General features: G+C 42.4%; 1 protein-coding gene across 2 annotated transcripts in view; it reads left to right on the top strand.

Annotated features, from left to right (window-relative positions):
• The window catches only part of LOC129861015 (FYVE, RhoGEF and PH domain-containing protein 3-like), a 131,811-nt gene that overhangs the window by 98,877 nt on the left and 15,615 nt on the right, over positions 1-17,319 (top strand). For both annotated transcript variants that reach the window (XM_055932024.1, XM_055932023.1), the window contains exons 5-13: positions 4,540-4,629; positions 6,662-6,798; positions 11,711-11,867; positions 12,283-12,421; positions 13,273-13,331; positions 13,832-13,978; positions 15,933-16,037; positions 16,181-16,260; positions 16,437-16,467. In XM_055932024.1, the coding sequence (XP_055787999.1) occupies positions 4,540-4,629; positions 6,662-6,798; positions 11,711-11,867; positions 12,283-12,421; positions 13,273-13,331; positions 13,832-13,978; positions 15,933-16,037; positions 16,181-16,260; positions 16,437-16,467 (945 nt within the window). The remainder of the gene's footprint in view (positions 1-4,539; positions 4,630-6,661; positions 6,799-11,710; positions 11,868-12,282; positions 12,422-13,272; positions 13,332-13,831; positions 13,979-15,932; positions 16,038-16,180; positions 16,261-16,436; positions 16,468-17,319) is intronic.

A 17,319-nucleotide genomic window follows, 5' to 3' on the forward strand; every position in this document is an offset into this window, starting at 1 on the left:
GACAGACCATTTTTAAGTGTATGTGCTTCAGCACTCGGCGGTCCCGTTCTGTGAGCTTGTGTGGCCTACCACTTCGTGGCTGAGCCATTGTTGCTTCTAGACGTTTCCACTTCACAATAACAACACTTACATTTAACTTACTTAATTTCTGACTCTAGCACGTCAGAAATTTCACGTACTAACTTGATGGAAAGGTGGCATCCTATGACGGTGCCATGTTGAAAGTCACTGAGCTCTTCAGTAAGGCCATTCTACTGCCAATGTTCGTCTATGGAGATCGAATGGCTGTGTGTGTAACGTGTGCGCTGGGAATCGGGAAGCAAGTTCAGAGAGTGAATCATTTAATAAATGAACAAAACAAAATACAAAACACGACCAACTCACAGACATGAAACTGAAACAGAAACAATAACACCTGGGGAAGGAACCAAAGGGAGTGACATAAATAGGAAAGGTAATCAGGGAGGTGATGGAGTCCAGGTAAGTGTCATTAGGCGCTGATGCGCGTGACAAGTGTGCGCAATAATCAACAGCCTGGTGACCTAGAGGTCGGAGAGGGAGCACATGTGACAACGTGTTTTTATAGACCTCTCAGCAACGGGTGTGGCTGAAATAGCCGAATCCACTGATTTGAATGGGTGTCCACATACTTTTGTTTGTATAGTGTGTCTGTACAGTATGTTTCACAGTTTTCTCCTATTTCCTGGTTGTGTGTGTGATAATGTGTGTGTACCAGACAGCTGTTACAAAACACAATGTCACAATATAGTACATCCTCACTCTGTGAGGTCTGGTCCTTGTCACTGTCAGTCCAGGAATGTAATTTCATCCATTATGTTAATCCCTGTTCTAGAACCTGTGAAGTAGTGAAACCGAATACACATCCGCAGCAGTTTATATTTCATCTCAGCTCCACTAGTAAACACAGTATTGGTGACTAAATCAGCGCTCAGTAAACCAGAACTGACGGCTGATTACTGCAACATGCCAGTGTTAATTTCATTAACAAAAAAGTGACAAAAATATTCGACAAACACCAATTTTCCAGTGGCAATTGATGAGACTTTAACTGACTAAATAGACCCAGAAAAGACTATAACTAAAGACATTTTTTTTTTTTTCAATTGACTTAACCTTTCTAGGACATGCGTTCCGCTAGCGAACCCCCCACCCCCCCACCTCCAACATTCCGCTGAAAAGGCAGCGCGCGAAATAAAAAAATATTTTTTTGAAATATTTAATATTCACACATTAACAAGTCCAATACAACAAATGAAAGATAAACATCTTGTTAATCTACCCATCGTGTCCGATTTTTTTAAATGTTTTACAGCGAAAACACAACATATATTTATGTTAGATCACCACCAAATCCAAAAAACACACAGCCATTTTTCCCAGCCAAAGATAGCTTTCACAAAAAACAGAAATAGAGATACAATTAATCACTAACCTTTGAACATCTTCATCAGATGACACTCATATGACATCATGTTACACAATACATTTATGTTTTGTTCGATAATGTGCATATTTATATCCACAAATCTCGGTTTACATTGGCGCCATGTTCAAAAATGCCTCCAAAATATAATTACAGAGAGCCACGTCATATAACAGAAATATTCAGAAATATTCAATTAAAGATACATTGGTTCTTAATGCAACCGCTGTGTCAGATTTAAAAAAAAAAAAACTTTTGTAAAAAGCACACCATGCAATAATCTGAGACGGCGCTCAAATATAAATAACATTTCTCCGCCATGTTGGAGTCAACAGAAATACGAAATGACATCATAAATATTCCCTTACCTTTGATTATCTTAATCAGAATGCAATGCCAGGAATCCTATTTCCACAATAAATCGTTTTTTTTGTTCGATAATGTCCATTACTTATGTCAAATTAGCAACTTTAGCTAGCATGTGTAGTACACATGTCCAAACACTGGCGCAGGTGAAGGCAAACGTCGGACGAAAACTTCAAAAAGTTATATTACAAGTCGAATAAACTGGTCAAACTTAGTAGAGAATCAATCTTCAGGATGTTGTTATCATATATATCCAATAACGTCCCAACTGGAGCATTTCTTCATGTCTGTATAACTAATGGTACACATGGCTAGCGTGCATGACCAGGAACTGGCAATCTGCCAGACCAGTGACTTTATAGCTCCCATCCGGCCCCACATCACACTAGAGGCTTCATTCCACGTTCTACTGACTGTTGACATCTAGTGGAAGGCGTATGAAGTGCAAACAGATCCATAAATTACAGGGATTTGAATAGGCGATGTCTTTCACATCGACCCTTTTCAGAATATTCACTTCATGTTTGGAAGTTTGCCTGCCATATGAGTTCTGTTATACTCACAGACATAATTCAAACAGTTTTAGAATCTTCAGAGTGTTTTCCATCCAATAGTAATAATAATATGCATATATTATCATCTGGGACAGAGTAGGAGGCCGTTCAATTTGGGCACCAATTCATCCAAAAGTGAAAATGCTGCCCCCTAGCCCTAAAAAAAAAGATTATCTCTGTCACTAAAATCTGACTACTAAATGGACTGGACAGGAGCTTTTGGAGAGATTGAGAGCTTTTCAGTGATAAGCACAATTGATATTAGCAGAACAGATGCGCAGCACAGTTCTGTTCAGCAGTGGGAAGGATGGGCCACACTCGGCACACACAGGCTACATCAGCTGGTGAGCTGCTTGGGAGCAAGCGATGCATGTGGGCAGACAGGCTCCGCTTCGACTCCTCAGATTATACACATTGTGCAGGCAACCCTCTTGCTTCCCCATAGCTAACCAGTCACCACCAACCTTCTAGTTAGCTACCTTTTCGCTGGTTAAGAACCACAATCAGCTTTACGAAATTAAAAACAATAGCATAGTGTTTAATAGTAAAGCAACAGTCTAGCTATATTTTTCTTCCCCTTGAGTCTAGAAAGGCTGTTTGAAATTGTAGTCTTGCTCAACCCTCCCAGTTTCCCCATTTAGATTTCATAGCCAAGTTCTATAGCCAACATAGCCAAGTCTCCCTGTTTTCCTCAAGGTAATTTGAGCCCTTACCGTTCAAAAGATATGACCCAAAATACCTGCGCTACGTTTTTAAAATTTATATTGTGCATTGTGGCGGGCCGCATTTTACATCCATGAAGCATATCGCGGGCCGTTCTAAAACTAGGCTACTTGCGGGCCGGACAGTTTGTTTAGGCTATACCTTGTTCAGTCATGTTACCTCATTAGCTAGCTGCAGTATAGCTAACAACCTGGTGCGCATTCAGCTGGACACAACATTTTGGAACGATCAGATAGAAATATGCTATGTAGAACAAACATGACTCTCTGACAAGTTGAATAAGGAATAACGTTGGCTCTATTCATAGAATTTCTATCTGCAATGTTCGATAATGTTTTGCAACAATGTCGCTATGGTGTCTGTGGAATGTTGATAACAATGGCAATGACGCAACCGAGTGACAGAGGTGCAACCCATACTACTTTGCCAAAATTTTGCGGCAACATCTGGTGATTGTGCTGCTCTCTCTCTATTTCTCTCATTCTATATTTTTTCTCTCACTCTCTTTTTCTCTCGTTCCTTCTCTCTCTCTCTCTCTTGCCAGATAATTCTCAGATATTCTTATATACAGTATGTTTGTCATCTTTCTGCTGTTGGGAAGAGAATAGGATGTTATGCAGAAGAATATGTTGGTAGGACAAGGCAATGTATGTTTGTGCATATTGAAGACAGTGATTTATTTTTGCTATATGTTAATGAGGCAATAAAAATGTGAGGTGACTAAAATATGACTAATTCAAAATTCAAAAGGCACTCGCACATGTTTTTTTGCAGGTGCATGGTAACAGTTGAATAAAATGAGAAAAGGGAAGGAACCTGCACACTGCTCTTGATAGTATCACTGCTCTTCATTAAGCTTACATATCGGCCTCACGGCCCACGTCAGAGATTTTCAAAGCTCTGATACGTAAAGCTTATTAAAGAGCAGTGATACTATCAAGAGCAGTGTGCGGGTTCCTTCCTTTTTCTCACTAAAATATGACTAAAATGAAAGGGCATTTAGTTGACTGAAATGGACCACTGTTTTTGTCATTTTGACAATAACTAGACTAAATCATTATTCAAAAGACATAAATGTGAGCAAGACTTTAGACTAGACTAAATAAAAAAAATTGAAAAATTTAAGACTACCACATACGCTGACACAGTATGAGGTTGGCCCATTCAATCAATAACTGAGATGAAAAGAGTGCCAGCGAACATCCCCATTTCAGACCACTTTTTTCTTTGTATGTTTTTACTAGTTAGAGTTCCGTTGCTTTCACCAACAGGCCTAAACACAAATGTGTTTTGTGTTAATATTGCTGATATTCTCTCTCAAAGGTCATAGGCTCAGAGGCATATGTGTAGTGTATGATAGAGGTCTAGTGTAGGTTTGTGTAGTTGAGTGGATTCTATAGGTTTAGGATGGTTTGGTGTGTCTGACTGTGTGTGTCCTCTTCTGTCTCTCAGTGCTCAGAGACCCAGAGGTTACTGAACATCGCCAGAGAGCTCCTTCACACTGAGGAGGCCTACGTCAAGAGACTCAACCTCCTGGACCAGGTACACACACACATATGGGTTGTGAGATACACCGCTGGTCTTCCTATCATAGTAGAGACGTTTCCATTATTTGTTGTTGAGGGTGACAGTCACGTACAGCTGAAGTCGGAAGTTTACTTACACCTTAGCCAAATACATTTAAACTCAGTTTTTCACAATTCCTGACATTTAATCCTAGTAAAAATCCCCTGTCTTAGGTCAGCTAGGATCACCACTTTATCTTAAGAATTTGAAATGTTAGAATAATAGTAGAGAGAATTATTTATTTCAGCTTTTATTTATTTCATCACATTCCCAGTGGGTCAGAAGTTTGCATACACTCAATTAGTATTTGCTAGCTTTGCCTTTAAATTGTTTAACTTGGATCAAACGTTTTGGGTAGCCTTCCACAATAAGTTGGGTGAATTTTGGCCGATTCCTCCTGACAGAGCTGGTGTAACTGAATCAGGTTTGTAGGCCTCCTTGCTCGCACACGCTTTTTCAGTTCTTCCCACACATTTTCTATGGGATTGAGGTCAGGGCTTTGTGATGGCAACTCCAATACCTTGACTTTGTTGTCCTTAAACCATTTTGCCACAACTTTGGAAGTATGCTTGTGGTCATTGTCCATTTGGAAGACCCATTTGCGACCAAGCTTTAACTTCCTGACTGATGTCTTGAGATGTTGCTTCAATATATCCACATCATTTTCTTTCCTCATGATGCCATCTATTTTGTGAAGTGCACCAGTTCCTCCTGCAGCAAAGCACCCCCACAACATGATGCTGCCACCCCCGTGCTTCACGGTGGGATGGTGTTCTTTGGCTTGCAAGCCTCCCCCTTCTTCCTCCAAACATAGCGATGGTCATTATGGCCAAACAGTTCTATTTTTGTTTCATCAGACCAGAGGACATTTCTCCAAAAAGTACGATCTTTGTCCCCATATGCAGTTGCAAACAGTAGTCTGGCTTTTTTATGACGGTTTTGGAGCAGTGGCTTCTTCCTTGCTGAGGGGCCTTTCAGGTTATGTCGATATAGGACTCGTTTTACCTTGGATATAGATACTTTTGTGCCTGTTTCCTCCAGCATCTTCACAAGGTCCTTTGCTGTTGTTCTGGGATTGATTTGCACTTTTCGCACCAAAGTACGTTCATCTCTAGGAGACAGAACGCGTCTCCTTCCTGAGTGGTATGACGGCTTCGTGGTCCCATGGTGTTTACAATTGCGTACTATCGTTTGTACAGATGAACATGGTATCTCCAGGCGTTTGGAAATTGCTCCCAAGGATGAACCAGACTTGTGGAGGTCTACAATGTTTTTCTGAGGTCTTGGCTGATTTCTTTTGATTTTCCCATGATGTCAAGCAAAGAGGCACTGAGTTTGAAGGTAGGCCTTGAAATACATCCACAGGTACACCTCCAACTGACTCAAATGATGTTAATTAGCCTATCAGAAGCTTCTAAAGCCATGACATCATTTTCTGTAATTTTCCAAGCTTTTTAAAGGCACATTCAACTTAGTGTATGTAAACTTATGACCCAATGGAATTGTGATACAGTGAAATAAACTGTCTGTAAACAATTCTTGGAAAAATGACTTATGTCTTGCACAAAGTAGATGTCCTAACTGACTTGCCAAAACTATAGTTTGTTAACAAGAAATTTGTGGAGTGGTTGAATAACAAGTTTTAATGACTCCAACCTAAGTGTATGTAAACCTCTGACTTCAACTGTACATGACTACAGACAAAAGGCATTAGGCTAACCTCGGAGCTGCTTCCTGTTTTTATCAAGCTTCTGCTTCTTCACGGTGGTACCGGTTGCCATGGAAATACAGGTTCAAACAGGCCAGTGGTTGGTTGACTGACAGGAAGGTGAAACGTTTTGGACCTGGTGTTGTCGAGAGATCTAACCATCATACACATCCCTCTGTAAAATAATATTAGGTCACAGAGCCCATGGTTTCTTTTATCATTTATAGTAATGTAGTAAGTAAAGTTTCTGTGTGTTTAATATGTTAATAATTTCTACCATTACTTTCCTGTTGTCTGTAGGTATTTTGCACTAAGCTGACAGAAGCTGGAATCCCTCAGGAGGTGATAACAGGGATCTTCTCCAACATCTCCTCCATCTACTGCTTCCACCACAAGTTTCTGCTCCCTGAGCTCAAGACACGCATCACTGGAGAATGGTGAGGAGACCAGGGCCAATGTTGCAATAGGGTTTCAATAACATTCTATTAGCATAGCCGTAGTAAGACTCCCTGTGCAATAAGATGCTTAGTTTTCCACAAACAACAGTAATGTGATGTTAGGTTTCAGATCTGTCTGTCTGTCTGCCTGTGTATCTCTCTCTCTCTGTTTCAAATCAAATGTATTTATATAGCCCTTCTTAGATCAGCTGATATCTCAAAGTGCTGTACAGAAACCCAGTCTAAAACCCCAAACAGCAAGCAATGCAGGTGTAGAAGCACGGTGGCTAGGAAAAACTCCCTAAACCTAAGAAGAAACCTAGAGAGGAACCAGGCTATGAGGGGTGGCCAGTCCTCTTCTGGCTGTGCCGGGTGGAGATTATAACAGAACATGGCCAAGATGTTCAAATGTTCATAATTGACCAGCATGGTCAAATAATAATAATCACAGTAGTTGTCGAGGGTGCAACAGGTCAGCACCTCAGGAGTAATTGTCAGTTGGCTTTTCATAGCCGATCATTGAGAGTATCTCTACCACTTCTGCTGTCTCTAGAGAGTTGAAAACAGCAGGTCTGGGACAGGTAGCACGTCCGGTGAACAGGTCAGGGTTCCATAGCCTGACCATTGTTTCTCTGTGTATCTCTCTATCTCTCTCTCTCTCTCTTTGTATTGCTCTCTCTCTCTCTCTCTCTCTCTCTCTCTCTCTCTCTCTCTCTCTCTCTCTCTCTCTCTCTCTCTCTCTCTCTCTCTCTCTCTCTCTCTCTCTCTCTCTCTCTCTCTCTCTCTCTCATTACTGGATAGTGATAATGTGTGCAGTGAGTGTGTGTGCAGTCAGTGTGTGTGTTGGCCGCGGAACTCTGACAGCTGGGTTGCAGTGGGGGGTTGTTGCTGGGCAGTGGGGTGTGTGTGTGAGTGTGTGCCGGGCTGGTAGAATGGGGGCTTTATCCGCTTGTCTTCATCTGCAGGGTGTGTGTGTGCCAACGCCAGTCTCTCTCTGTCTGGAGATTATTGAGTCCTTCAGAAATTTTGTAGAGGGATTCCACCTGTTGTATTCTGCACACATTATATACGGTATTCACCCATAAAATTATTCATTCATTCAAGGTTTATACAAATTCCGCGAGAAAAACAATAGTCCAAACCTCATATCTCTACCATATATGGTTCAAAGGTTATGGACGATTTACTGTAAGAACGTAGCATGATTAGAGTGAATGGAATATCATTGCAGGCATGATCAACAAGTGGTCACTGTTGTATAGAACTAACTTCAAAACTCAACTGACAAGCTAACTAATGGCTGCATGTTGTGAAAATAAAGGCTTTTCTAAATGAAATCCACTGAATACAAAACTATACTCAACAAAAATATAAACGCCACATGTAAAGTGTTGGTCCCATGTTTCATGAGCTGAAATAAAAGATCCCAGCAATTTTCCATATGCTCTGAAAGCGTATTTCTCTCAAAATTTAGCGCACACATTTGTTTACATCCCTGTTAGTGAGCATTTCTCCTTTGCCAAGATAATCGGTCCACCTGACAGATGTGGCATATCAAAAAGCTGATTAAACAGTGTGATCATTACACGAGTGCACCTTGTGCTGGGACAAAAGTATGTGGACACCTGCTCATCAAACATCTCATTCCAAAATCATAGAGTTGTTCCCCCTTTGCTCCTATAACAGCCTCCACATTTTTGGTATGGCTTTCCATGAGATGTTGCGGGGACTTGCTTCCATTCAGCCACAAGAGCGTTTGTGAGGTCGGGCACTGATGTTGGGTGATTAGGCCTGGCTCGCAGTCGGCGTTCTAATTCATCCCAAAGATGTTTGATGGGGTTGAGATCAGGGCTATGTGCAGGCCAGTCAAGTTGTTCCACACCGATCTCGACAAACCGTTTCTGTATGGACCTTGCTTTGTGCACGGGGGCATTGCCATGCTGAAAAAGCCAAACTATTGCCACAAATTTGGAAGCACAGAATTGTCTAGAATGTCATTGTATGCTGTAGCGATTTCCCTTCACTGGAACTACTGTAAGGGGCCTAGCCCAAACCATGAAAAACAGCCCCAGACCATTATTCCTCCTCCACCAAACTTTAGAGTTGGCACTATGCATTGGGGCAGGTAGCGTTCTCCTGGAATCCACCAAATCCAGAGTTGTCCATTGGACTGCCAGATTATGAAGTGTGTGATTCATCACTCCAGAGAATGTGTTTCTATTGCTCCAGAGTCCACTGGCGGCGAGCTTTACACCACTCTAGCCAACACTTGGCATTGTGCATAGCTATCTTAGGCTTGTTTGCGGCTGCTCGGCCATGGAAACCCATTTCGAGAAGCTCCCAACGAACAGTTATTGTGCTGACGTTGCTTCCAGAGGCAGTTTGGAGCTCGGTAGTGAGTGTTGCAACCCGAGGACAGACAGTTTTTACACACTACACGCTTCAGCACATACAATCTACTTGCAGTGAAGCGGCTCAACATTTACATTACATTCAATCATCTAACAGACTTCCATCCAAAGCGACCCACAGAAGCAACCAGGGTCAACACCCTGCTCAAGGGCACGTCGACAGATCTCCCACAAGGTCAAAAACGGGGACCCAAACCAGTGACCCATCAGCCACCGGCCTAAGCTCCCATCCGCCAGGCCACCAGCCCTTCAAGATCCCCCCCACAGTTTCCAGAGAGCTGCTCCTCAACCATCCGAGAACTCCCCCATAGTCCGTCCCACCGAGATTAAAAAATTATAATAAAATATTTCCCCAAGCCCTTGTCCCCCAAGGCACCAACAACCAACAAAATGAACAGAAGACAGAAAAGAGAAAGACAAAGGAAAACAGAACACAACAATTCAAAAAACAAAAGACAACAAAAATTATAACAGAAGGCCAACTGAATACATTTCAGTGCATGTATGGCACACGTGTGTGTCCCTGTATGTGCACGTGTGTGCGTTTGAATGAGAGTGTGTGTATATGCATGTGTACACTCGTACAAACACCTGCATGGCATCAGGCAAACAAGCATTAGATGTAACAATGTTGCCCCTCAGTGTCATTCAAACGTACTTTTTGTTTCAGAAAAAAGGAAGGGAAGCGCTGCTTACGAAGGCCATGCAGCTGAAATTTGTCATAGTTTTAAATCTTTGTTACCATTGAACATGCCATGCAAATAAAGGCATTTTAATTAATTATATGAAAAGGGCCTTCGTCGTCCTTTTTGATTACTTGTTTTGTTTTATTTTGACCTAATTTTTTTACGTGTATCTTTCCCGTCATTCTATCCCCCGCCCAGCAACTCCACTCCCACGTCTCCAATTCCACATCCCAACCCTCAGCCCATCCCACCTATCTCTGCATGCCACCCTCTTAGGATTTCTACGCACCATATACAGTTTCTTTCAACTATGCTGTGATGTTTAAAATAGATTTAATTCCTATCTAATCGAATGGTATCCACAGATTGCGAGTTGAAGATACATACTTGTACTAATAGTATTAGTAATTGACTGACCAGGTCTCTCCAGATCTCCCAGCAATGCTATTTCTAGTGTCAATTTTAGATTAATGTTTTGCTTTTTCAGCCTTTCCTGAACCTGAGACCAGAAACAGGCTACCTGAGGGCAATACCAAAAAAATTGATTCTGTATCCTCACAACAAAATCTGCAGAGCTGCGATGACTGTATGCCCCAATATTCAAAATTTTGTTGGTGGCAAGAATTCTGGACAATAATTTTAGCTGAAAAGCACGAATTCATAAACCTTGCGTCGTTTTATATGTAAACTCATACACCTATCAAGGCACAAGGCGAGACCCAGATGCAGACCCGGGAGGCAGATGGTTGGAGTCTTACAATGTTTATTAACCCAAAGGGGTAGGCAAGAGAATTGTCGTGGACAGGCAAAAAGGTCCAAACGGTACTGAAGGGCAGGCAGAATCAAGGTCAGGGCAGGCAGGATGATCAGGCAGGCAGGAAAGTAGTCCAGAGTCAGGCAGGGGTCAGGACAGAGAAGGACTATAAAAAGAGAAAAGAAAAGGCGTACGGGAAAAACATGCTGGTTGACTTGACTAAACATACTAGACGAACTGGCACAAAGACACAGGAAACACAGGGATAAATACACTGGGGAAAATAAGCGACACCTGGAGGGGGTGGAGACAACCCCAGGAACAGGTGAAACAGAGCAGAGCGTGACAACACCCTGTACCATGGTTTCGGTTCCCTACCTCCTGAGGTTTTGTTGCTCCTAGACGTTTCCACTTCACGATAACAACACTTACAGTTGACCGGGGCGGCTCTAGCAGGGCAGGAATTGGAGGAACTGACTTGTTGGAAAGGTGGCATCCTATAACAGTGCCACTTTGAAAGTCACTGAGCTCTTCAGTAAGGTCAATGCTACTGCCAATGTTTGTCTATGGAGATTGCATGGCTGTGTGCTCGATTTTATACAACTGTCAGCAATGGGTGTGGCTGAAATAGCTGAATCCACTAATTTGAAGGAGTGTCCACATACTTTTGTATATATAGTGTATATTAAGGTGTTAACATTGTAGAGAACAATTGAATGATTAATTATATGTTATTTATAGTAACATAGAGCAAAGAAAATAAGGTGTTTACATTAATTTCATTGCACCATCTTGAATTGGCCTGTTTTTCTCTACATTGTGCAGTGAGTTTTCTCTACAGCAGTGAGTGGATGCCATACTTTATACAGTACATGTACTGTAGCTTACTATTTCCTGAATTCCATATTCTACATTTTACATTCAATGAAATGTGTACTTTAGGTATACTATAAGTACATTGCAACATATGTGTTCAGAGTACATACACACATGAAAATCTACCATGACAGTTTTGAGCGTTGACTTAGTTTTAAGCCGTGTGTGTGTTTTCTGTGTGTTAGGGACTCAAACCCGCGTATAGGAGATATCCTCCAGAAGCTGGCTCCCTTTATGAAGATGTACGGAGAGTACGTGAAGAACTTTGACCGTGCTATGGACCTGGTCAACACCTGGAGCCAACGGTCATCACAGTTCAAGAGTGTGGTCCAGAATATACAAGTAAGTGTGTGTGTGTGTGTGTGTGTGTGTGTGTGTGTGTTTGTGTGTGTGTGTGTGTGTGTGTGTGTGTGTGTGTGTGTGTGTGTGTGTGTGTGTGTGTGTGTGTGTGTGTGTGTGTGTGTGTGTGTGTGTGTGCACGTGTGCGTGCGTGCGTGTATCAGTGGAGGTTGCTGAGGGGAGGACGGCTCATAATAATGGCTGGAACGGAGCTAATGGAATGGCATTAGACACATGGAAACCATGTTTGATGTATTTGATACCATTCCACTGATTCCGCTCCAGCCATCACCACCAGCCCGTCCTCCCGTCCTGTGTATGTATGGTAAAGTTTGCCTTTGTTATCGCTGCACTGTGTGTTGTGTACCTACAGTACAGTAGGCCTATTAACAGTACTGTGTGTGTACTATCTGTACAGAAGCAGGATGTGTGTGGGAACCTGACTCTCCAGCACCACATGTTGGAGCCTGTTCAGAGGATCCCTCGCTATGAACTCCTGCTCAAGGACTATCTGAAGAAACTGCCTGACGATGCACTGGACAGGAAAGACACAGAGAGTACGTCTGTGTGTCTGTCTGCCTGTCTGTCTGTGTCCGTCTGTCCTTCTGTTTTTCTGTTTGTCTGTCTAGGTTTATCTGTCTGTCCCTCACTAACCTTCCTCAACTAGGGCCCATTACAAGCTCCATGTCTTGTGACCTTACTATAACCTTGTACTGTACATTGTCCTTGTTTGAAGTAGTATCTAAGTAAAGCCTACATAACCCAGTGTTGTGGGTCAGTAGTCTGTCTCTGTGAGGCCCTGCTCTCCTAGGCCTGGTCATGTAGAGGGGAAAGTCAGCTCTGTTTATGTAGTTTGTGATTAAGATGGCTGCTGCAGGTGCACTCCCACATTAGTGCTCTGCTCCTCTGGCTTAGTGGCTTAGAGTCACTTTACTGCAGTGTGGTGTGTGTGTGTGTGTGTGTGTGTGTGTGTGTGTGTGTGTGTGTGTGTGTGTGTGTGTGTGTGTGTGTGTGTGTGTGTGTGTGTGTGTGTGTGTGTGTGTGTGTGTGTGTGTGTGTGTGTGTGTGTGTGTGTGTGTGTGTGTGTGTGTGTGTGTTTAATGGAGAATGTGTGTGTCTTTGATGTTGGGTAATGTACATGAATGGTATGTGAGGCCGAACACTATCTCCCTGTCTGTGTAACACAAACACACACTGTTTGAGGTGTTCATTGTGTGTGTTTGATGTATGGTAATTTACAATAGGCCCCTAGTCTGATGATGCACAGGCTGGCTGCAGTGGAAGGTTGGACACTAGCCGATTTCTAACAGAGTATTCAGTTGAGTGTTTTGCCAAATGTAGGTCTGATGCATAGTTATGTATAGGTTCTGCAGACAGGTCTAACAGTCTGTCTGTGTGTGTTTTACAGAGGCATTGGAGCTCATATCCACAGCAGCCAACCACTCCAATGCTGCCATCAGGAAAATGGTACAATTCTACTTTCTTCTGTTTGGAGTCCTCTCTGTTCCCTCCCTCTCCATCACTTTGAAACACCCTGTCTCTCCATCTCTCTCTGACATGCGTCTTACTTTTATGTTTTTTAAGGTGATGGTGCTGTAGCTCACAACAGTGTATGAGGAAAGGAAGGAAGGAAGGAAGAAGAGAGAGGTAGCAAGGGAGGGAGAAAATTAGGGAGGTATGGAGGGAAGAAGGGAGGTTGTGAGAGCCCTGGTTGGTTTAGTACAGACAGGAAGCTGCTGTTTCCCTCCACTAGTTTTACAGTATGCAGAAGAGTAACAGCTGTCTCTGACACACACACACACACACAGTCCCACTTCTGCCCCCTGGTGTGGCTTGTCCTCTAGCACGTCTAATGCGGCCTCATCCATTTTGGTTCAATAGCTTCCTGTGTTTTAGGCTCCCCTGACTTTTATTCATGCATCGTTTTATCTGCTCTCTGTGTGTTTCTCATCTATGGTGTTCCTCAGGAGAAGATGAACAAACTGCTGGAGGTCTATGAGAGACTGGGGGGAGAGGAGGACATTGTGAACCCAGCCAACGAACTCATCAAGGAGGGACACATCAAGAAGATGTCTGCCAAGAATGGGACGGCCCAGGACCGATACCTCTATCTGGTGAGTGGCAGGAGGAGCTGGAATGAAGGACATGTGTAGGAATGGGATTACTATATGTGACCGACCTCCTCAATTCGGTCTTATGTAGCAACATTTGAAATTGTGTTTTTTACATTGGATAAAAGTAGAGACTCATAGCTAGAAAATGGTATATCATATACTGCAGTTGAGGAACAATGCAGTAATTCTGCTTTGAAAGTAGATAAACTTGTAACACCACTTTTGAGAAAATGGCACTTGAATATTTTGGTACACCTACTGGAGAGCTCTTCTTTGTCTACACCCATTCAGCATCGTTCACACCCTCTTAAACCTTAGCCCCACCCATCTCTTTAAGGATTCACATGTGAGGCCATGTGGTAAACACACTCTATATCAAATAAAACTTTATTTGTCACATGCAAATAGTTACAGAAGGTGTAAATGGTACAGTGAAGTGGTTACTTCCAAAGTAGCAATATCAAAAACAGAAAGTGTCCAGATAAAAATCTGTTATAAATATGTGAAGCTAGGTAGCTAGCTAGCTAAACAATGAACTGGCATAACTGGCATAATCCTAACACACAGTACTACCAATACAAACATTGTCATAATAGCTGTAGTATCAATCTGCAGGTAGCTAAAGCTAACAAACTAGGTTAAATGTTAGCTAGTGTCACGATCGTCTTCGTGAGAGAGAGAGGACCAAGGCGCAGCGTGTGCAAAATACATCTCTTTATTTTGGAAGAGAGAAAAAACACGAAACGAACACTATACACAAACTAACAAAACAACAAACGACCGTGAAGCTAAATAACGTAAGTGCACAGACAAGCAACAAACGTTCAACATAGACAACACCCCACAAAAGCCTACTGCCTATGGCTGCCTTAAATATGGCTCACAATCAGAGACAATGAATGACAGCTGTCTCTGATTGAGAACCAATCTAGGCAGCCATAGACATAACTAGACAACACTACTCTACTCTGCCCCATACACATACAACACCCCTAGACATTACAAAACACATACCTTCCCCATGTCACACCCTGACCTAACTAAAAAACATAAAGAAAACAAAAGAATACTAAGGCCAGGGCGTGACAGTTAGCTAATATTAGGCTATAACTAGCAATGCAAATGGTTTCTGATTCGAATAATATTACTACACAAAAGCTAACGTTTGCTAGCTAACTAACAGTATGCTTTAACTAAAAATGACTTTCTGACAAAATTAGAAACATATCTGAAAATATATTTAGACTCTTACCCAGATACATGGATTAAAACTTCACGGCACTGGAAACATTTAAGTTTTGTTTGTAGCTACATCTTGTTTGGGCAGCGTTGTGTCAAGTCACTCCAGTTCACCCTGACTGGTTCACACTGACCGTGGCATCATTTTTTCTAACTGATCTGTTGATAGTGCCTGCTAAATTCAGGGCATCAATGTTGTTGAGAAAAGTAGGAAAACTTTAGTAGTTCTTGAAGGCTAACATTACATCTTTCAAAAACGGTGTGGTAGAAAGGACTGTCAACACATATTGAACAGATCACGTTATCGACAGATGCATGCTACATGGCAGACCAATCCAAACTTATCTCCCGACATGTCCAGCCCATCGATTATCTCAGCCAATCCTGGCTAGTTGGAAGGTTCCCGTCTTTTTCTGTGGCAAAACTAACTAAGCTCGTATTTTAACAATTTTATTCGTATTTATCGATGGGGTACACGTTTGTTATTCCGGCACATGAAAGTTCACATGTTCCAGAAGGCATTCCCACCAAAAAACGCATTTTGATAAAATAATTTATGTTTACGTTCAAATTCCGCTCCTGTGAAGTAGTGACGTGCGACACACGCCTAGTTTCCTGAAACTATTCACATATCAAAGTGGGTGTGTGTGTGTTCATGTGTTTATTATACTTATCTGTTTCTCCATCTCTCTCGCTCTCTGTCTCTGTGCTGCAGTTTAATAACATGGTGCTGTACTGCGTTCCCAAGCTGAGGTTGATGGGTCAGAAGTTCAGTGTGAGAGAGAGGATCGACATCGCTGGGATGGAGATCAGGAAGGAGGTAATGGAAGCAAGGATACAACAAATTCAGCCTAGCTTCCTTTTCTACTGAAAAGCGGATGTGGAAACTCCGCTCAGGCGTATTTTTACGCCTGCTACGTTAGGTTAGAGGTAAAGTGACACTCTTCTCCTCTGTGTCTTCAGGTTCAGGAGAATGTGAAGCAGAACCTCCCTCTCACTTTTGCCATCATCGGCAAGCAGCGCTCACTAGAGCTGCAGGCCAGGTAAGAACGATGGAGCGGTTACATGGGAGAACTGTAAGAACTGTGCCTTTTGTAATGGGCCACAACATTTCAGGCACAGCTAGAATACATAGTAGTATTTATAGCTAGAGAACCTTAATATTGGTGTTAAGTGTTGCAGTTAATACTGTTGTTGAAACCTTCCCTCTGCTTTTCAGCACGGCAGAGGAAAAGGAAGACTGGATACAGGTAAGGAATACCATCTCGACAGAAGCACACTAACATGGAATAAGAGGGTTTGCAGAAGGATTTGTCCCCCCACAGTTTCAGTGTATTATGAACAGTATTTAGTATTAGGGAGTCTTTCCTCCACACTGCCATTCTGTGAGTTGGGGAATTGTTTTCCTCTCATTATAGCTCATTTAGCCCATTAAAGCTGACTAAAGCTGATTAAAAAGGCTAATAGACTGGAGGGGAGGAGTGTGTGTCAGGCAGGGGGGCTGGGTATGTGGAAAGGACTGGAAGGGCCATTCAGCGATCTGAAGGACACAGGGAATGTGTGGTGTCACAAGAGACTTTGAAGAGGGGGGAACAAAGATTGCACACACGTACATACACTGTCTAGTTTATTTGCATATGAATACAGAGCTCATTATTTGCACACGTGCACACACACACACACAATCTCTCTGTCTTAGTGCAGTAGATAGTGCGGTCTCTGACGCAGACCACTGGGCTGGATCAGAGGTTTGTGATGCATTTGGCCTTCTGATGTCATGGATGATGTCATCAGTGTATAGCAGGGTCAGTCCAGTCTACAGCCAGGCACAGTCTCTCTCTTTGTTCTCCTCTCTCCTACTCAAACAGGCAGAGGCCCTCTCTCTCTCTCTTTCTCTCTCTCTCTCTCTCTCTCTCTCTCTCTCTCTCTCTCTCTCTCTCTCTCTCTAAATTTAAGGGCTTTATTGGCATGGGAAACATATGTTAACATTGCCAAAGCAAGTGAAGTAGATAATAAACAGTAGAGAAATAAACAATAAAAATTAACAGTAAATTACACTCACAGAAGTTCCAAAAGAATTACGACATTTCAAGTGTCATATT

This window comes from Salvelinus fontinalis, chromosome 8 (genome assembly GCF_029448725.1).
Source record: "Salvelinus fontinalis isolate EN_2023a chromosome 8, ASM2944872v1, whole genome shotgun sequence".
NCBI lineage: Eukaryota > Metazoa > Chordata > Actinopteri > Salmoniformes > Salmonidae > Salvelinus > Salvelinus fontinalis.